This window comes from Acinonyx jubatus, chromosome D1 (genome assembly GCF_027475565.1).
Source record: "Acinonyx jubatus isolate Ajub_Pintada_27869175 chromosome D1, VMU_Ajub_asm_v1.0, whole genome shotgun sequence".
Taxonomy (NCBI): domain Eukaryota; kingdom Metazoa; phylum Chordata; class Mammalia; order Carnivora; family Felidae; genus Acinonyx; species Acinonyx jubatus.
In genome coordinates, this window is record NC_069390.1 from 57,707,902 (window position 1) to 57,729,111 (window position 21,210).

The following is a 21,210-nucleotide window of genomic DNA, read 5'->3' on the forward strand; positions in this document are numbered from 1 at the left end:
GGCCCTGTTCTGGGCACTTTCCATTCATTACTTTAGTCCTTGCAATCCTAGGAAGGAGGTACTTCTATTCCCATTTGGATGGAGCACAGGGAAACTGGGGTTCAAACCCCATGAGCAACATTAGCAGTCGGCAAGGTCAGGGCTTATTCAGTGCATATGGATTAGGAGAAGTGACTTGTCCACAAATACTTAGCATAATTATTATAAAAATGATCCATTAACAGACCTGTCCTGAGCCCCTGCTTGGTGAGATGGATGTGACCGGCTCTCTAGGGCCTGGCACTTTGCTTCTGGCGTGGGGAACATGGGCCTCACCATCCCTGGTCCCAGCACTCACTACGCCGCACTGAGAGAGCTTCCAGCTGTGTCCCCAGAGCCCTGGAGACTGGGGTGCAGAGGCTGCCTGAGTAAGAGGCTGACCATGTGGAGTCCTGGGGCCACCCCTGCCAAACCAGAGTGGCCCCCATCATCTGTGCCCGTACCTCACAGGCTTCTGAACAAGGCTGGATTTGAAGGAGTGTTACTGCTAAAGAAAGCTGGGGAAACAACTGCTGAATAGTAATGGTCTTTTTAAAAACATAATGGAGATATAACATTAGTTTCAGGTGTACAAGATGATTCAATAGATGTGTATATTGCACAATGATCACCACAGTAAGTCTAGTTAACATCCATCATCACACATAGTAATTGTTTTTATAACATGTCTGCTTCTTCAGTCAGAATGCAGTTTCCTGGAGATCAGGGGCTGCACCCCCGGCCCAGCACGGGGCTAGGAGGGTTTCAGGAAGGGGAGGCAGATGCAGGGGGCAGACAGAATGCATGAGGAGCTCTCTGGGCAACATAAGGTTTGCCCCCTTTCCCTGCAGGGGAACGGTCTTAGGAGAAATTGAGTAAGAAACTTGCAGACAGAATGATGCAAGGGGAACTTTCGGTACATATTGCAACAGAGTATTCTAAAATGGGGCCGGGGCTGTTCTGCTGGCCTGTTCCCAAGGGTCTCAGCCCTGCTTCTCTCCAGCTGGTCAGGCCTGTCACACAGGATAGGGCCAAAGGCTACTAACCAGTCCCTCACCGTCCTCCGCCCGCCACCCCCCCTCCCCCCCCCCCCCCCCCCGCCATGCCTGGCCTTAGAGCTGGGAAGGTTGAAACCTGAAGTCATCTTCAATCATCCCTTTGTGCCTTCTGCCCTATGTCCATGTCACCAAATCCTAGAGATTCTAAGGCAGCAGCATTTCTCCAACTTTCCGTTCTTATCTTTGGCCCTGCTATCACTCTGGTGCAGGCTGTGTCATACTCATTGTCCCCCATCTTTCCTTTCCTTCTCTTCTTCCTTCCTTTCTTGCTATCTAGTATTACCCAAATCCCTTCTGTGGACCAGGCCCAGCGTTGGGCACTGGGTCACAGAGAGCCCTCTGATTCCACCTTTGCCCTCAAGTAGCCTCTCCTGCGCAAATCAGGTGTGTAAATATCAAGGGTACAGGTGCTCTGAAAGAGAGAAGCCAGGGGTCTGATGGGGACACAGAGCTGAGAAAGGGTCCTCTGAGGGCCATGTGTTACACACCTTCCATTTACCCTCCCAGACCCACTCTCTACCTTCATCCTGCACATTTCCTGAATTCTCTGTATGGACTGCATCATCGGGCTCCCTCACCCTCTGGCTAGTGGGAAGCCCGGCAGAAGACTAGAGGGAGGGACAGAGGGTGACTCTGCCAGGTCACCAGGGTTTGTCTGTGCCCCTTCAATGAAGGCCGGGGCTTCTATCAGGTGGCCCTCTCTACCCAGCTCTCACTCTGACTGGCTTCCTCTCTTTGGACCTTCAGGCCACATGTCCCTACAGTGTTACTAGCCTTGGGGTACTGTGTCAACCCTTGAGCTTAGCTGCACACCCTGCTGACATTGTTGCAAAATTTCTGTATTAAAATTTCCTCAAGTTACCCAAGTACAGATAGGCTGTCTCCTGCAGGGACCCTGCTTAACACAGGCCATAGGTAAAAAGGAAGGATGCCACGGAGGTGACAGCTGAAAGTGTTCTTGTTTGGACAATTATCTTTCTAGAGCACAAAACTGACCATTTGTCACCCCTGCTAAAACTCTTTATGGTTCCGTATTGCTCTGAGGATAAAGTCCAGACTCCTGAGCCTGGCACCCAATACTGTATACCATCTGGCTCTGGATGACCAAGCAGCATGTGGTGAAGTCACTCAGGAGGAGGACATTTGGGGGCTTGAAAGGGGAGGGAGGCAGTCCCAGGAGGGGCCACAAAGCCGCCCTGCCAGGCAAATTCCTGGATGAGGAAGGAGGAGGTGGGTGAGTTTCTGGACCACAGGACCATGTCAGGCTCTCCTCGTCCACTCTCCAAGGGAGCTGAGCACTGGGAATGAGTCTGACCCGGACAAGCCCTAGCCTCGGGCATGAGAACTGGTTCAAACCCCAGCCCCAACACTGACATCTGGCAAACTCTTCGATTCTCTGAGCTTCGGTTTTCCTGACTGTGCAAGGGGAAGAATCTCACAGGGCTGCGGGGTGGGGCAGTGTAAAGAAAGTAATAAATGGGAATTTGCTTCTGTCAAGTAGTTCCAGTGTCTGGGCTGGTCCCTCTCCCCAGTCTTCATGTGTTAGGGAAAGCACACGGGCTCTGAGGTTCAGGAAGGCTTGAATAGAAATCCCAGCTTAATACTACTTCCTCACTTTGTGATCCTGGACAAATCACTTTAACTCTCTGTACCTCATTTGCAAATGGGGGTGATAAGCACCCCTTGCAGGGCAGCTGTGAGGATTGGGTAAGTGCACACAGGCCATGCAGGGCCTGGCATGGAGCAGGTGCTTGGTAAATGTTTTTTTTGTTGGTTTTTTTTTTTTTTTTGCCTTTTGCCTTTTGCCTTTTGCCCTGTGCCTCCCTTAGGGGAAGTGTCCCCTGGGCCTTGCAGACGGGCTGTGTGCAGTGGAAGGGTGAAGGTTGCTGTCACTGGAAGGAGTCTCTGACATGCAAGTGTCTAACCCCCCACAAGCTACAAAGCCGCACCCAGAATTCCCAATGGCAACACAACACTGGTGACTGAGCGGGACGGGCTGGAACGTGCCACCTTTGGTGAAGCCCACCCTGGTCAAGTCCTGCTTGGCAGCTTGACTTGGCCTCTCTATCCCTGGTTTGGCCAAAGCACCCATGGGCTTGGATAGGGAGAAGATAAAGGAAAAGGGACTCAGGTCCCAGAGCCATCCTGCTCACATACCTGCAGGAGGAACAAGGCAGACCATTCCAGATAGGAATGTGAGGATGTTAGGATGTGTGGGGAGGGGGCCAGGAGAAGTCAGTGCCTGGTGTGGGTCCCCCATGCTCACCTCTTGCAGGAGACAACAGTCCCAGGACAAAGAAAACTGCCAAGAAACTTTCTCCCTGGACTACTCCAGTTCTGGGTCTGGTTTTCCATCCAAAACCAGTCTGGACCAAGCTGCTTAAGTATTAGGGATGGGTGAGCAGCTTGGGGGCCAACAGGAGGGAGTTCTCACTCTGTGAGTTGGCTCAGAAGCAAAGAGGCTGCCCCTCTCAGCCGCTGGACTTGCCTCTGTATCCTCTGCTGGATGTTTCCACATGTCTGTGAAGGGCCCAAATTGGAGACACGTTTTATTGCCCTATTCCCCAAGCCCCCATCTGCACACCGCCAGCCCACCTCCAATCTAATCAAGGTGCCCTGCTCTTCACACCCCTCCTTTGGTCCATGCCCCACAGGATGAAGTCCAAGTTTCTTGGCCGGATTACAAGGCCCTTCAGATCTGGCCCCTGTCTACCTCTCCAGCCTCATCTACTCCTCCCCGACCCGCATCTCTCTGCCAGCCACACCAGGGCACTCAGGGTTCCCATCTCCAGGCCTTTTCCCGTGCTGTGGCCTCTGCCCAAATGCCCTTCTCCTTCCTCTCAGCCTGGCAGAAACGTACTGATCATCTCCGGTCCAGTAGCCCAGGGGCAATGTCGTCTCCTGTCAACCTTCCTAGTTTAAGACATTCCATCTGTCTCTCTTCCTTGCCCCGACAGACTCCATCTACAAAACTACTCATCGATGGGCAATGAAAATAATTTTGGAACATGTGTCTGGCACTATGCTAGGCTTTTTTTTTTTTTTTTTTGTACCTTACCTCATTTAGTTTTCAAAGCATTTCACAAAAATTATTGTTCTCACTTGACAGATATGGAAACTGAGGTCCACGGAGGGCAGGGCCAGAACCAGACTGAAACTGCAGTGCGCTCACCTCTCCGGGAAGTGCATCCAACCCCAGCCGAGGTGGGGGGTGGGGGGCCCTCTCTCCTCGGGGTCCTGTGTCTGCAACTGCCGTCAGCACCTGTGAGTGGCTGTTTCAGGCGCCCCCGACCCCGACCCTTCACCAACGTGACATGCCACGGCCCCTGGCAGGGACCGGGCGGGCTGGGCTGGGTCCCCAGCACCCCGCAGTGTACAGACGCTCCGTGGTGTGTCTTGATAACCAGATGGAAAGGTAGAGGCCGCTTGGGTGGCTTGGGAGCCCAGGCCTAACCTAACGAATCCCGGCACCAGCGACGCGAGGCGGGACCTTAGCATCTTAGCCAAGCGCAGGCCGGGCCTCGGGCAGGCACCACCCGCTAAGGCGCTCGGCGGGCTGCACGAGCTCGGCGTCCGGGCCCAGCAGCCACGGGTGCCCGCGGGACGGCGGCGGAGGGAGCCGGGAGCGGCAGCACGGCGGGGGCGCGCGTCGCGCGAGAGCCCCGGAGCCCGCGCCCTCCCGCGCCCTCCCGCGCCCTCCCGCGCCCTCCCGCGCCGCCGCGCGCTCCCGCTCCCGGAGGACGAAGGGCGGGCCGGGTGGAACGGTAGGCCCCGCCCCAGCCCGCGTCGGGCCGCCCCCGTTGTGAGGTGATAAAGCGCCGCGCTCCCAGCGCGGAGCGCAGTGGCCGCCACCGACGGCCCGCTTTCGGCAGCTGCTCGGGCCGCGACGGGCGGTGCGCCCCCAGCTCCCCGCGTCGGCGCCGTCCCCCGGCCGGCCCCCCGAGCTCGGCGCGAAGCCCTGGCCCCGGAGGCCGGGGCATGGGCCAGGGGCGTAGGGCGAGCCGGCTTCCCGCGGGGCCGTGAGCTGCAGCGGCTTCAGCATGAAGACCCTCATAGCCGCCTACTCCGGGGTCCTGCGAGGTGAGCGGGGCCGCCGGTGGGACAGGGGTCTGGGAGACGAGCCGTCGCCGCCCCGGGGGTCTGCAGGGCCTCGGCGGCTTCCATCCCGGGCTGGGAAGCTGCACGCGGGTTTTCGGGAAAGGATGTGACGAGGGCTGGGAGGCAGGCAGGAGTGTGTTCTTATAACGAGGGTACCTTGCTGGAGGACTGGCCAGTGTGCGGGTTGAGGTCCCGACCCCTTTTCTCTTTTCTTTTCCAAAGCTTGCCGCCCCCTCCCAGCAGCGCACCTAGGTCGGGGAAGAAGGAAGGATCCCGGTGACCTAGTCAGATGCAGGCGGCATGGTAGTCTGAGTTCATTCTTCACTCTGGCACTTATCAAGTTTTGAAACCCCTGTTACATCACTTTCCACCCCCCACCCCCACCCCCAGCTTGTGTTCCCCATCTGTGAGATGAGGTTGATATTTAACAACTCCTCCCCAACCCCCAGCACTGTCTGTGGCCCCTGCGAGTTCCCTCCCCTCTCTCCTCACCGGGTGGAGCATGCTATGAGAGACTGGATGGGGCCGAGTGGCAAGGTTTTGCAATCTTCTGAAATAGCCACCAGACTGGGAACATGCCTGGCTGGGACAGGTGTGCCCACACTGTACTCTGCCCTACTCCCATCCTCCAGCCAGTCTCAGGAGCCCACTCAGCAGCGACTGAGCCTGGCACCCTGAGAAGGTGGGGTGGGGGGACCCTGGGTACCCCCCATGTGGCCCATGTTCCTGTTCCACCAGCGTGGAGCTGAGGCCCTTGGTGAATATGTATATTCACTTATAGCTGGAGAAATTGATGGGAAAAGATATACCTTCCGGAGGTTTCCTTAACAGACGCCTTGGCCAAGAGGGACCCTGGGAAGTGATCACTGCTGTCCTAGGTCTGTGTGTTCTGAAGTTTCCCTCCCTCCGCCTAAAGCTTTAATCTGTTTGCTGAACCTCTCCTACTTAGCGTTTTTTTTCCCTTCGGTAACTGACAATCACCTACCCTGCCCACCTTCATTATGAAAATAAAACTTACTAGTTATTGGGATTTTGAAAACTAGAGAAAAACGGGAACAAAATAACAATGGCTGGCCAATCAACTATCCAAAAATGGCTTCCTATTGCTCTTTGAGTATATTCCTTTATGATTTTATTTATACACATTATATAAAGTTGAGGGCATCCTGCAGATATAGTTCTAAATCCTATTTTCTCTGAGTAGTTCCTCTGTTCCTCAGAATCACTTATAATCTTCTAGTAGCTGCAAAGTAACCCACCCCGGCACTGCATCACGGTTTAACTATGTCCTGGGCATTGGCATTGCCCTTGGAAAGGTACTGAGCTGCTGTTGCCATTTTGGGGGCAAGCAGCCTGCTCCGTGCATCCGGCCCAATAGCCTATGACAGCCTCTTCTCTCACTTAAGAGTGCTTTTCTGTTCACTGTGCCCTTTGATGCCCATGTCAGGGGAAGGAAGGGACTTACCCATGTTCATGCTTTTAAAAATGCTTTTGTCTCCAGGGGATGGGATAAGGATTCTCTCTAGGGCAGTCCTTCCCGGAGATCCCCTTCCCTCACTTCTGCTGTCCACTGGCTGTGAGCTGCATCCTTCTAGGAGTTGTTGACTCTCATGTTTTTGACCTAGCACCTGTACTTCAGGAGGACTTGTAGTCAATAAAAGTGACCAACTCATTTAATATCCCCATGTTGTTTTCAGATCTTTAAAACTTGTTCCCCCCCCCCCCCACTCCCTTTTTTTTAACTGGCTGCAAGGAATTCCATCATGGGATGTAGCAAGGGCTGGTATGAAATGCAAACCAGTCACATGGTAGCTCTCTGGACCTGCTTTGGTGAAAGGCTGGGTGGGGTAGGGGAGGGTGCTGAAGCAAATGCTATGTTATCTGGGCATCTTCATTAGATGGCTTTCTACATCCTTGGTCTTGGAAGACACTCCCCAGTGGCCTGGTTTGCCTCTCTGGATAAGTTGCCACCATTGTGAGGTGGCGAACACCTGGTCAGTGGCGATATTCAAGGAGAGACCATGGATTCTGTGAAAGGAAGTCCTGCGTTGGGTGAGAGATTGAAGTCGATACCTTGGTAACTGGTTTGTTGGCCAAAAGAGAAAGCCAGCTGTGGGAGCATGGGTAGGTGGGTGTCTGTTGGGGGAGGCGGGGGTCTGTGTTGGTAATTTCTAATCTCTGAAGGACTATCCTGTGCCTGGGGTGGAGGCTGAGTTAGTCACATGTGCATTCCTGCCTTTGCCCCTGGACCAGAGGCTCTTCGGGACAGAACCCGCGGGCACTGCCTATATCCTCAGGGTTTAGCACAGGACCCAGCACAAAATCGTGGCAACTCCAGTAAAATTCTGAGCTGATCTGTTTGTTCGATGTGCCTCCAAAAAGCAAGACCAGGAACAGGGGTAGGATTACAGGGGGCAGGTTCTGATATGATGGAGGAATCCTTTCTAATAGCTGTTGAGGACTGTAAAAGACTTGGTGTGGGTAAGGATCGAACTCCCCATTACCGGGGGTATGCAAGCAGGAGCTCGGTAGGGAGTGAAACTAGGAGGTTAGGTTGTTGGATAACTCTGGAACTGAGGGTTGACAGTCCCCTAACCCAATCCTGAATCATAGGAGAAGAATGGCACTCTCCTGTTCCCCTCTCCCCTGGTTCTTTGTAGATGTCTTTCTCCCCTGTACCACTTCCCTAACAGCACAGAGGCCACTTTGGGGGCCCTCTGTGCTGCCAAGGGCTCTTGTATGCTGGGAAAGGAGGGCCAAGAGTGATATTTTCTTGGCAGGTTGAGTGACTCAGTAGCCAGTGTGGAAATCCTGCTCCACCTCCATCCTCCCACCTCAAATTCAGCAGCAAATACTTGAGTCATAAAATCAAAGCTATCTGTTCGTGCTGGGTCTGGCCCAGCCTTCAAGTTACCTGTGGGATACTGAGGGCCCCAGAGAAAAGGGACTGGTTCAGAGTTATCAAAGCGAGGCCTGGAATCTAGATGCATCTCCCAGTCTGTGATTTGCCTCCTTAACCAAGAGAGAGGTGGTGAGGGGCTGAGCACAGGGTTCTGGCTATTGAAGACCCTCAGCAGTTTCCTGAAGGAGTAAAAGTTGCTCCCAGTCTCCATGATGGGGTGGTAGATCCCCTCTTCCCAAGCTTTTGGAGGAAACACCCCCAGCTGCCTGATGGATAGAGACATCACAGGCCCCCAGAGCTCTGATGATCTGCCAGTTGCCCCTCATCATACATCAAACCTTCAAAACTCTTCCATGAGGTCATGAAGCCCCCACCACCTTAAAACATCATCTCCTGCCATGCTGTGCTCCAGAACTGCCAGTGGTCTTCCTGTTCCTCCAGCATTCCCACTAATTCTGTCCTACCTCAGGCCCTTTGCATGTGCTGCTCTTCTGTTCAGATCTTTGCATGGCTGCTTCAGATCCTTTAGTCTCCTCTCAGAGACCTTTTCTGACCATGCCATGTGTAAAACTGCCCCCTAGTTGCCACAACTTGTTTTATTGTTTATAGCTCTTATCGTTACCTAAATTATCATGTGTCCTTATCTGTTTAGGTAATTGTCTCCCCCATAAAGTTGTCAGCCCCTCTGGAACAGGGACCTTGTCTTTGTCAGCATTGTGTCCCTTGCATTTAGTATCGTGTATGTAGTAGGTGCTCAGTAAATATTTGTTCAATGAGTGAATCATTAATGGAACCTCCGCCCTCCTGAGAGTTGCCCTGTTCCTCTTGGGAGGAAGCCCTGCTTTTAGCTTCAGTGTGATTCCTCAGTCCTTCTTCCAGCTGCCTCTGTGCCTGCTGGGTGCTGGGGCTGCAGCTGTTCCCTGCTGTGGAGATACCCTCAGTCTCATGAGGAGCTGGCTCCAGGGAGGAGTGCCAAGTGGGGGGACCTGGGCTCCTCATGGTCCCCCTTATCATTTCCAGAGCCTTAGAAGCCAGAGGTCCAGGATGCCAGCCCTAGCTCCCCTCTGGGATATGGCCGGATGGCCCACTCACCCTCTGGGGATCTCACTACCCCACACGGAAAATAGCATCAAAAATCTCAAACACTCAAGAGTGTGAGGGTTTGAGTGAACATAAGCAGAAAGTCCTTTGCAAAGCAACTCGTAACGAACTCCAGTTCATCCTTGTCATTCATCCTGTGTGACATACACAGCAGGCTCCCACCACTGGAGAGTGGCACCTTCCCTGCTCTGATGCATCCAGGAGGGCTGTGCCATGGTGGGGACTTGGCGTGTGGACCTTTTGGTTTACTGATGGAATGCCTTCTGTGTGTCAGGCTCTGTACTACGCACGGGTCGGTCTGTCCTGGTCCCTGCCTTTGATGGGGATGTACACAAGATGACAGTGCACTGTGATGCACACAGTGATGGGGAAGGAGGCATGGGGAACTGTGGAGGCCTGATGGTGAGGGTGGGGCAGCTAAACCATCTTGAGTCAGCGAAGGCTTTCTAGAAGAGGTAACATTTAGTCTGGATATTGAAAGATGAAAAGGCATTAGCAAGGCAGGCCAGAGCATTCAGGTACAGGGAGCAGCATAAACGGAAGCATGAGATATGGGTGGGATGGGCAGTTTGACTGCAGGGCCTCTGACTAGTGAACATGGGCTGAGGCCCTGGTGCACCGAGAGGCAGAGACAAGGGAGACAGAGGATGCGCTGTCCAGGCCCCGGGTGGCTCGTCTGTAACCACCTGGGGGGAAGATTTGAGAGCCCCTGGGAAAGGTGCCCTCAGAGCTTCTTGGCCTCCGGCACTTCTCTGGTCTCTTGGGTATGCAATGCTGCCGGCAGAGCTGAGGGCCTGGGGTCTGCCACGGAACTGCTCTGCAGCCTCAAGAAGCCACTGCCCCTTCCTGACTCTCAGTCTCCTCATCTATAAAATGGGCAGAAGAATAATACGAGTAGCTACCCAGGTTGTGGTGCAGATCCAAGGAAGCCGAACCCACAAACCCTTTGGGCAAATCAACAGAAGGAGGAAACATGAATTCCTTTCATCATTAGAGCAGATTTAAGCATCCTGAGTACAGGGCCAGGAGCCTAACTCTGCATCCGCTTCCCACGTGACCTTGGCAAGACCCTGCCCTCTTGGGACGTCAGGCTCCTTATCTGTACAGTGAGGAAAGCTAGATGAGCCATTCTCCTTGGATTTATTTCAGCTCTGCTGCAAAAATATGGTTTCAATCTTGCCCCTGACTGCTGGGGGACCCTGGGGCTCAACCTCCTCCCCATTCCCATTCTCTATTTGTCTTTGTGAAAGTGGGCCCGTGTCTGCCCGGGGCCCAAGTGAGGCCCCAGAGGAGCTCGGCTCCCCATACTTGCTCATGGATTATGATAGGGGCCTATTTGGAGACTTCTGGGTGACATACCCGAAAGGCGGTGGTATTGCCATGGCAACCCCTCCCACCTCGGTAGATATTTTTTTTTTACTGTGCCAGAATGTGGGGGTGGGGAAAGTGGGCCATTGGGGTCCTCAACAATCACCTCCAGGGTTCCAGAATCTTGGGCCCATGACATCCCAAGAGCCCCACTTTCCTGACCTCACCTCCCAGGACCCTACCCTACTTCATGAAAACCAAATACTTGGAAGGCCAGGCCTCTAGAATAGCCCAAGGAGGGGCTTGTAGTCCCTTTAGGGGATCTTTTGTGGCTAAAAATTCATTAGCAGATTCTAGCAGAGCACAGAAGGCTCAACTTGTCAGGACCTCAGATTTTAGCTAATCCAACCCAAACCCCTAATTTAGGGCCAGGAGGAAAGAGGGAAAGAGGAGGCCTGGGAATCCAGCCCATCTGGATATGGAGGACGCCTCGTCCCCTGCCAAGATCCTACACAGGGGGTCCTGAAGACTGACAAGCAGGAATCCACTGAGCTCATGCAGACTCCTGAGGCCAAGCCAGGGGCTTCCCAGCCCACAAGCCCACCACAGCTGTATGTCGGCCTCCCCTTTGGGCCAATGGGCCCTGCTTTAAGGACACCTAACCCTTAAAGGGGACACTATCAGTCTTTCCAGGAGAGAACCTGGTGAATGGCCAGCTCGTGGCCAAGGGGCCCGGAGGCACCATCTGCAGTTAGCAAAGGGGATGGGAGGGGTGGACAGCAGTGTTCTTGGCCTTGGGGATGGAGCCCAGGACTCCTTGGCCTGGCATTACTGGTCCTTCATGGTTCCCTCTCTACTCTGTCAACTAGACTCATCCACTCACACAGTTGCTTTACTCTAGCCTGGCTGAGCTATTTGCAGTTAATTCCTCAAATTTGTGTTCCTTCTAGGGCTTTGCAAATGCCATTTGTAGGACTCCAGCACCTGAGGTCCTGACCCTGTACCTCCCTCCTGTCAGCCTGGCTAATGCTTACTCATTTACATGTCACCTGACCCATTACTTCTTCCAGGAAGGCATCTCTGAGAACATCCTCCAGCACAGGTTGGGCACCCCCCACCCCAGGTTCCCCAGCCCTGACTTACCGTCTGTGCCTGATTGTTCACAGACCTGTCTCCCCAGCCATAGCCCAGGGGCAGAGCCCAGGCTCCAGCAGGTGCCCAAGAAGCAGAGGAGAAGCAGGGTCTGGCAGCTCCCATCCAGTGTAGTGCCTGGCCTGGTGTGTAAAGGGTGCTTAGAAAGCACCTATTGAATGAATGGTAGTGTTTGGGGGCTCCGTCCTCTCCTGCACTCTGGAACCTGCCACTGCCGCTCCTGCATTTAACTCCAGCCTGTCCAGCTGGAGGAGACCCGTCCCTCCTGATTGCCCAGGAAGCTCTGGTTGATTCTCTGCCATGGCCCAGGTCAGTCAGCTGTGGACAGGGCCTATCTCTGTGCTTGTCTGGGCCCTGTTTATTCTTCTCCGTCCCCTCCAGTATCCAGTCATGCAGTGCACACCTGGCCAAGCACCGGCTCTGGACCTGACCCCATCGTGGGCACAGGGACCCAGGTGAACAAGATGAGGTCCCTGCCGACAAATGCACACTCTTCCCGATAACAAGAAAGTCTAAGAGTAGTGGCGCGGTAGGCTTCCCCAAGGAAGAGTCGGCCAGGAAGGTTGAGGGAAGTCTGAGGTGTCAGCGCTCAGTGCCTGGCAGGTGTCTACCAACACGAGCTGAACGTCTGACCAGACTGGACCCGAGGGTGATAGGACTCTAGCTGGGGGACTGCAGGCAGGGCCAAGGGTGTGGGGAGGCTTCCTGAAAGGAAGGAGTATCTGGCTGAGCATGTGGAGAGGTGTGTTGTGTGCAAGGCTTGCAGGAGCGCAGGCATGGACGGGGACTCTAAAATCCCCTGGCACGTCCCCCTGGAGCCATGGCCGGCCTTCCCATCACCACACGTGTGACTCCGGCCGAAAGGTGCTTGTGGGGGGCCACGGCAGAGAACTTGCCTCTGGCCTTAAAGAAGCGGCTTTGTTAGGCACTTGGCCTGGCTTCCCGGACCTCCCTGGGACTAGAAGGGTCTGCCAGGGGTCAGTATGTCCATCTTTCTGCCTGTATGCATTCTCATACCCAGGTCTTTGAAGTAGTTTGGGGCAACTTCCTCACGGGCCACTTGGCAGCTGATGTCTGAGGGCAGGGCTTAGGTCCAGGTGGGTCTGGCATCCTTGGGGTTGAGGACATGAGCAGGATGATATCCACCCCCCCATCAAGAGACCCCTAAAGCGGTTCGCATCTCTTGACCTCGCTGGCATCTTCCTAGTGTCTATCAGAGTGCCAGACACTCTGTCCCTTTTTCGTAAGTTGTTTAGACTCCTCACAACAATCCTGTATAAGTAAGGATGACACTGAGTCTCAGACAGGGAAGTGCCTCTCAGGGTCTCAAAGCAGGCAAGAGTCAGAGCTGGGGTTTGAATCCCAAAGTGTGTGGATGCTAACACCTCTGCCTCTAGGCAGGGCAGGGCTTGTTATACCCATTAGACAGGAGAGGAAACTGAGGCTCACTTGATAATTACCTAGCGTTCACGCAGGTCTTTACTTTTTATGAAGCTCTTGCCTATACATTACCTCATTTAATCCTTACAAGAATTTGGCAGGGTGGGTATTAGCCCCACTGTACATATGAGGAAACTGAGGTTTGCACAGGAAGTGACTCACCAAGGCCACACTTCCTGTAGGTTAGTGGCCACCTTCTCCCGACGCCCAGCCTCTCGTCCTCTGCACCTTTTCCAGGCTGGCATGCCCCCTCCCCAAATGCCAGTGTGAAGGTGGCTGGAGGAAGTGGTGTGGGCCGTCCTGAGGCATGACCCACAGCTGTCCATGTGTGCTCCTGCCTCGCGGAGGCCAGCCTTGCTCAGGGCCTCCTCTCCACAGGTCAGAGGATCCCCTTGTCCCCTCTCTAGCTCACCACTCCAAGTTATTTTTCTTCATAGCTCTCATGCGCGCCTGGCATTACATCACACATTTACGTGTAGGTGTTTTATCTGTCCCTCAGCAGGATTCAAGCCCCTGAACAGGCACGACACTGTCTGCTGTGTTCACTGCTGTTTTCCCAGTGCCAGGACAGTACCCGGCACCTCGTAAGTGCCCGGTGCCTCAGGCCTTATCTCAGTCCCCGCCCACCTTCTCCCAGGAGGCCGCTTTTGGCTACTCAAGCCCTTTCCGGCTTCCCTGTTTTCAGCTTCTGTTTTTGGTGCACGTGAACCCCGTTCCTGGGTGGTTAGCCTGCCCTTTATAATTACCTCTGAGCCTTTGGTCCCACAGTTGCCCCCAATCGCAGCACCCACTTTTCCTTCCTTTCACCTCCCAGATCTTGTCTTCAAAGCCCTGTGGAGGCCGTGCTGCCTCCTTGGAGCCTCCTCGGCCAGTACCTCCACTCTGCCCCTCTTCTCATAACACGCAACCTCAGGACCATGCACATCTAAGGAAATTTTGCGCTTGTTCCCACTCTGCGCGATGGTGGAAGCAGTGACAGTAGCTTCCGACAAATCATCCGACAAATGCCAAATGTACCATACGTGCATTTTTCCCCCATTTACTCTTCCCAGCAATCCTGTAAGGTGGGGATCATTCTCCTCATTTTATAGGTGAGAACACTGAAGCTGAGGGAGGCTAGGTGACTTGCCTGAGGTCACAGAGCCATGTGGTGTAGAGCTGGCCAAGGGTCCTTTCTCAGATTAAGGGGATTAGAGCTCAGATCCTGCCCCTGCATGTACAAGGGAAGTCCAGGAAGGCCTGGTTTCATCAGCCTGGGCGTGGCCTCCCGGTCACTGTGCTATCAGATGTTGGGCAAGAAGGTGTTCGCACACCCGTTCCCACTGCCACCCCAGCCTGAGCTCTGGGATGGAGGGTGTCTGGCCCCACTGCTGTAGGCAGCTGTGGCTTAGCCCTGGCGGTGGCAGCGTGACCTGTGGGAGCATGTGGGGGTGGAGGTCACATCCCTTGTACAGCCAGCCCATGGGAGGATGTCCCCAGTAGACTCGGGGCCCGGTTTGGGGCCAAGCAGGTGGCCCTCCCTCGGGCAGGGGCGTGTTCCTAAAGTCTGGGTGTGCACTGGCTTGTGTCATGGGGACCAGCCCTCGTTGGCTTGGCCTCACAGGAATGATGAGGGACGCAGAGCCCCAATACCAGCCTCGAGTCTTAGCTCTCCTGTACCCTGACCTCAGGCGACGGGTTTAATGTCTTTTGGCTTTAAGTTGCCTCAGTTTCCGTCTCTGTGAAATGGGGCTTGCCATCCCTGCCTTGCCTGCCTTCCTGGGGAGCGCCGTGGGACACCGAAGCCCCATATAGATGGGGTGGCTTCCTTGCTGGGTGTAAGAGAACTGCTCTGGGCTTCTCTGGCAGCTCCACTCCCTCTGCCCTCCCCGATCTAGGAGCAAACGAGCTGTGTAAAATAAATGGTGAGATGGATGGTGCCTGCCTTGGAGCAGCTAGTTGAATTAGCTATTGGGAACATTTCTTCACAGGACTCGTGAAGTTAGCCTGTAGCTCGGCTTGTCTCCTTCCATGAAAAAAAAAAAAAAAGACATGTGGGTAGTGGGTTCTGTTTGCATCACAGCGGGGAACTCACGTTCAGGGAGGGAGAGGGAGGCCCCCTGCCCCCCCCCCCCCCACCTCCACCCTGGCCAAGGTCCTCATTGAGGGCACTGGGGCCTTCCTGTCAAGCCACTTCCTGTCCACTCACTCGGACATCCGGGCCTTCAACTGCATCTGCGGCTCGTGGTCTGTTCATTCGTGTGTAAACCTCTGTGAGCACCGTCTCTCACCAGGCCCTGCGTAGGGCACATGGACGAGTCAGGTGTGAGCCCGGCACCCAGCAGACGCTGGTAGAGGAGGCCGGCCAGCAGGACTGGTGCTGAGAGGGCAGGGAGGGTGCTTTGTGCTGGGGAAGGCCAGGAGAGGGCGGCGTGGGAGCAGAGTAGACTGAGCTAGATGCTGTCACTCCCTGCCAGCCCCACCCAGGGCTGGAGGACAGTCAGGCTAAGTGTGAAGGCGGTGGTGGTGGTGGCATCTGATTGCACACCAGCTTCTGCCACAGCCCGGCAGAGGAGCTGCTGGCAGCTGGGTGCTGACCCGAGGGTACCCAGCTGAGCCTCACTTCCCATCTGCTGGGCAACTGTACCAAGCCTCTAGGTGGTATCCCCAGGAGTTTGAGCAATCGCAGAGATCGCTCATTTTACAGATGGGAAACCAGCGCCCCGACAGGTAAAGTGACTTGGCCAAGGTAACACAGGAGTCGGTGGCAGAACTGGGACTGAAACCTGGAGGCCTGCTACCACTTCACTCACTCCACAATATGCCTGCTCCTGGTCTTCCCCTATGAAGGAAAACAGACCATTCATTCTCCCCATCCCCTCCCAGCTTTCCCCCCACTTGGCTGTGGGGAGAAGAGAGAAAGAACTCGGGGGGACCTGCAGCATAGGAACAGAATCCAAGCCAAATCCAATTTGCCCGAATTGAGTCCAGCTGTGCCACCCTCTGGCTAAGTGACCTTGGCCCTGTCACTTTTTTATCACCTTCCAAGTGGGAGTGATGATGGCAAGCTCACAGGCCTGGTGAGGAATCCGAGCGCCGGTGGATAGTACTCTGTGGGTCACGTGGGCAGCATGCCTCTCACCTGGCCGTGAAAAGAGGCAGCTGGGGGGCCTGAGGAACAGCCAGATCAGAGACCTGCTCCTCCTCTCACTCAGCAAACCCGTCTCAGTGTTTGCTCTGGGCCAGGCCCTGGCAGGCCACTGGGAACCCAGACATGGATCAGACCCAGGCCTGGCCGCATCATGGGAGAATAGATTTGTAATCTGCGGTTAGTACGAGGGGAGGGGCCATGGGACCCAGAGTGAGGACTCCTTTTCTCTCTCTTATTTCTCTGTTCCATGGGCCTCTCCTGACTTCATTCCAGACAGGCTTTTTCCACAGGCAGGGGACAGGTATGATGGCTTCTGACAGTTCCAGGCTTGCATGGGCTTCAGACTTCATAATCCCAGGGAAAGAATGATAACCTCTCTGCAAAGGCTTGGCCATTCTGGGTTTCAAAGGACGAGCTGCCTTATCTCATTGTCAGGGTCTCATCAGGTGGGCAATGCAAAGAGGGGCTTTCCGGGCAGAGGACCAATGGCTTGACGTCTCTTATGTTCATAGGAGGCTTCCACTGGGGCTGGGGTTGAGTGTCATGGGTAGGCCAGCAACAGGGCTGGGTTCTGTGGTCAGCCAGGCTGGGATGGTCTGGCCCAGAGGCAGCTGAGTGGGCCAGAGGAAGGAAGGCAGCATCCCCCTGGCCTCCCACTCTGGGTAGCACCTCACTCTGACTTCCACAGAAACACCTGTCACTTCTCAGTGCACTTGGCATTTCCTACTTTGTTGCAGAATGGGCTGTGGGAGATAGTTGGGATAAGACAGGGTGAGAACAGGCCGGGCAGTGTGGAAAAAACTGGCTCTGGCCGCTTGCCTTGGGGCTGGTGTGAGACCCTCCGGTTCCTTCTTTCTGTCTGGTTATTAGGGTGAGGGTCACACACCTTCCAGCACTCTGGCCACATCTAATTGTGAGATGAGCTTAGCAGATGGATTTGGTTTAGGCGTGAGGAAGAACTTGTCTTTTCAGTTGTTTCAACAGGGTTTATGTCACCAGTGGGGAATTACTGTGTGGCCTCTTCCCAAGCAGGAGAGCTCCATATGATGAGTGGAACCAGTCGGCTGGCCCTCACCCAGAGCCCTTTCCTTTTTTTTTTTTTTCTTTCAAAGACTGTATTTTTATGTAACCTCTATACCCAATGTGGGGCTCAAACCCACAACCCTGAGATCAAGAGTTGCATATTCCACCGACTGAGACAGCCAGGCGTCCCAGTGAGCCCTTTCCTTAAGCACTCCTCAAGCTGCTGACCTCAGGGTCCTGTTTGCAGTAGGCATTGGTCCCACGACCATTGCCTTTTATTCCCTGCCCAGCAGAAGTTAGAGGTCCCAGCTCTTTCCCCCACCTCCACCCCTGCTCCAGACTACCCTACCTGAGACTTTGGACTGAGGATCTTGTTAAAATGCAGACTTCGATTTGTCAGGTGCAGGCTGGAGCCTAGATTATGCATTTCTAAACAGCGCTCAGGCCGCACTTGGACGAGGAAGGTGCTGGAGTATATTCTGTCTTCTCTGCAGCCACAACACTGGGACCCAGACCTTAGCTGCCACGGCTCTTGCTTCACTTCATCCAGCACAGCTCAGGAGGCAGAGCCAGCAGCAAAGCCATAACTTGGGAGGCCAGCCCTGGGATCAGGGGTTCAGGCCTGTGCTTGGGCCACACTTCTCTCCCCCATGTATTTACACAGGCCTTTCCCCACTTCTGGACAGGTTTGCCAGGCCCTGAGCATAACCTGTCTCAGATCTGCTGTGTCCCACGTACAAGTACAAGAGCCCTTTGTGCTTGGCACCTGCTGTAGGGGAAAGGGAGGCACCATGAGCCGGGAGCAGGAATCCTGGGTTCCAGCCCTGGCTCCACCTCCTACTGCCTGGGTAACCCTGAGCAAGTCAGTGCTCCTCCTCAGTCACCTGAGCGTCCAATGGGGCCCTACTCGTTGACCCCAGGGGGGCCCTCAGGCTCTAGCATGGGTTTTGGGAAAGTGTGAAGGTAGAAAGGGCCCGTGGTGGTAGGGTTTTTATTTAGAGGGCCAAGGAGCATTATGCCAAAGCCTCTGGAATGCCTCTGTGGCCCAGCTTCATTTGCTTTTGTAAGTTCACGTACGACTACCTCTACCCCAGTTATGCCCGTGGAGTATACAGGGCTACTCAGCACCCATAGGTGCCATGCCCTGGGGATATGGCAAGGAGCCTTGGCGGTCTTGCCTGGGGTCACATAGTGAGTGGAACCGAGGTTTGAATTGGCGTCTGGGTCTTCTGCTGTTCCATGACCCCTTCCTCTGATCCATTAGACCAGGTACAGGAGCCAGGACTGGTATGTCTGCCTTGAGGTCTGGTGTTATCTGTGTGTCTCCTAAAAGTCAAAGCAATTGTTAACTCTCAGCAGATGAGGGTTATGTCCCTTTCTAAATTCCGCTCTGACCTTGTTGCTGTCCAGATTTTGAAGAAATGCAAAGGCTTGAGTGTAAGCCCCTAAACCCTCTCCCAGCAGTAGGCCAGGATGAAAAGTCAAGAGACCCTCAAAGACAAGATTGTGACTCAGTGCTTGGGCCTTGCAGAGTGGCTGGTGTGAAGGAATGTTTGACCAGCACACAGGAAGCACTCAGTGAAGACGTATAGAGTGCAGGGTATGCAATTGGGGCTCAGCAGATGTGGGGGTTTGAAATGACCCACTTCCTTTGGCCCAGATGCTGAAAGAAGTAGGCTATGGGTGAGGAGCCTCACCCAGTTCTGCCTTTCAGCTCTTCCCCAGTTCTGCCTTTCCTGCCATCACCAGGCTTTCTGGTCCTACTGCCTATTAGCCACTGGAGTCCAGGGCATCATCCTGGGGGCACAGCCAAAGAGCCAATTAAGTGGGGACATTTTGGCCTACCTTCTAGGCTTGGCACCTGCTTGGTAGCAAACATAATTACCGCCCTCACTATCCCAGGCTTCCTGAAGCTCACTGGCCATGGGGTCCTTTAGGGAAGCAAAAGCTCCTGCTCCGTTCCTCTCTGGGCCCCAAGCTCTGGGCACTGAGATGAAGCCGGAAGTGTAAATCCCTCTGAAGGTGGTAATGGCAGTGGTGGTGTTGGGTGGGGACAAGAGGGCTCAGACTGCTGGAAAAGGGGTCGTGAGGATGAGAGGGGGCAGGGACTGGGGTACTCAAAGTACACTTGGAGAAAAAAAACATTGCAAGTTGGATATTGAACCTCTGTCCTTGGCCTCACAGGCACAGATAGTAAAGATTAAATATTTGTACTAGATCCAGATAAAGGATAAGGACAGGAGTTTGATTGGGGTGAAAGGGGGAGGGAAGAGAACTGGAAATTATGGAGAGCTTCCCCCCAGCCTCTTTGGATACTTCATTTGGTCTCCAGAATGACTCCACGAGGGGAACACCATTCCCAATGGGTATCTGTCAAAGCTGGGGCACAGGGAAGCATGCGAACAGCCCGGAATTACAGAGCCACTGGGTGGCAGGGCTAGGATTTGAACCCAGGGCTGTCTGATTTTGTGGCCCATGTTCCTCTCACATGTAGGAAAGTGTGTATGTGGGGGTGGGTTCGTGTTGGGAACTCTGAGGCTGGAAGGAAGGGTGGCAACAGGCTGACCTGTCCCCTCTGCTGCAGGCACTGGTTCCAGCATCCTCTCCGCCCTCCAGGACATCTTCTCCGTCACTTGGCTCAATAGGTCCAAGGTGGAAAAGCAGCTGCAGGTGATCTCGGTGCTACAATGGGTCCTGTCCTTCCTTGTGCTTGGTAAGCCAGGGCTTAGCGGGTGAGGGCAGGCAGGGGTCTCCCCAGCAAAGGTGAGAGCAGGAGCTCTGCTCTGCAGGGGTGAAGGGTAAGAGCATCTCTTGGGTGCCCGATCAAGTGCTCTACCCGTAGGCATGGGTGAGGACTCAGTGAGATGCAGTGGGAGGCGGTGGTACAGTCCCCATTTCCCAGATAGGAAACCCAACTCTCACGTAAGGTAAGTAACTTACCCAAGTCACAAAAATTTGAATCCACCTCTGTAGGACCCCCAAAGCCTGTGTTTTTCCCACATGCCACACTGCCTACCCACATCCATTTTCCAGTAGGTGTGCAGCTTTGCTTTAGTGTGGTACGGTGCGGGTTTGAGTCGTGACTCTACCACAGGCAAGCTCTGTGACCCGGAGCTCTCTGAAAGTGTTTCCTCTTTGCAAATGTGACAAAAGTGCTGCTGACTCCATGCGTCCTTTGTGGGACTTGAAGATAAGGGATGAGAGCCTGCAGCACAGGGCCTGGTCACGGTGGGCCCCCGTTGTATGGGAGCTGCTGTTGGGATGTGCCCTCAGACCCCCTCCCAGCTGTCGGTACCCTCTACCCGACACAGTCCCCAGCTACTCCCTCTGGCGCATTTAAAGCCTCTCTCTCTCTCTCTCTCTCTCTCTCTCTCTCTCTCAGCCCCTCCCCTGGCAGTGCTTTGGCTACTACAGGTCCAGCTTGGTCAAGCACTCGTTCCCTGGCCCTGGGCTGCCAGACCAGGGTCGGGCTGTGGGGGATTATCTGGGAGGAGGAAAGGGCCCTTGTGCGGGCCAGCCCCTGCTCTCCCAGCAGCCTCGCTTCTTCCCCAGGCTCCTGTGTTCTCAGCATAGTGAGTGGCCTCCCAGCAAGTCAGGGCAGAGTATCACAGAGCACATTCCAGTGCCTGTGGAGAGTCCTTCGGGGCACACCACTCTTTAAGATTGTCCGGGCTGATGGAGTTTATCACGAGTTGCCCTGTCAGTGCAAAGCGGCTATCCTTCCAGGAGGCGTGGGGGCCTCTGAGACCACATTTCCAGGGCAGTTCCTTGCTGCCCCTCCCTTCCTTTGGCGGGCAGAGGGGTGGGACAGGGTGCTGTTTATCAAGCCCCCACAGTGTACCAGGCACTTGATGCGCCTTTCCTTGACTTTCTACTTCACAGGTGAGGAAATGGAAGCTTAGAGGCTCGGTGACTCTCCGAGACTGTGAAGCCCGTTAAGTGGCACAGTTGGGATCTGGGTAGAAGCCCAGTGCACCCTC

General features: G+C 54.6%; 1 protein-coding gene and 1 long non-coding RNA gene across 6 annotated transcripts in view; one reads left to right on the plus strand and one right to left on the minus strand.

The window, feature by feature from the left end:
- Positions 1–4,781, minus strand: part of LOC113593772 (uncharacterized) — a 69,811-nt gene extending 65,030 nt beyond the window's left edge. For 4 of the 5 annotated variants that reach the window (XR_008290504.1, XR_008290506.1, XR_003414102.2 and 1 more), the window contains exons 1-2: positions 4,249–4,781; positions 3,343–3,596 (exon numbers count right to left, since the gene is read on the minus strand). This is a non-coding gene — a long non-coding RNA (uncharacterized LOC113593772). Of the gene's footprint in view, positions 1–681; positions 1,032–3,342; positions 3,597–4,248 lie in introns of those variants that run through there. The other variant, XR_008290505.1, reaches the window with a different exon arrangement.
- Positions 4,782–4,903: 122 nt separating this feature from the next.
- DGAT2 (diacylglycerol O-acyltransferase 2) overlaps positions 4,904–21,210 on the plus strand; it is a 31,680-nt gene continuing 15,373 nt past the window's right edge. The window contains exons 1-2 of the mRNA XM_015073899.3: positions 4,904–5,156; positions 19,815–19,943. Of these exons, the coding sequence (XP_014929385.1) occupies positions 5,117–5,156; positions 19,815–19,943 (169 nt within the window). The 5' untranslated portion in view covers positions 4,904–5,116. The remainder of the gene's footprint in view (positions 5,157–19,814; positions 19,944–21,210) is intronic.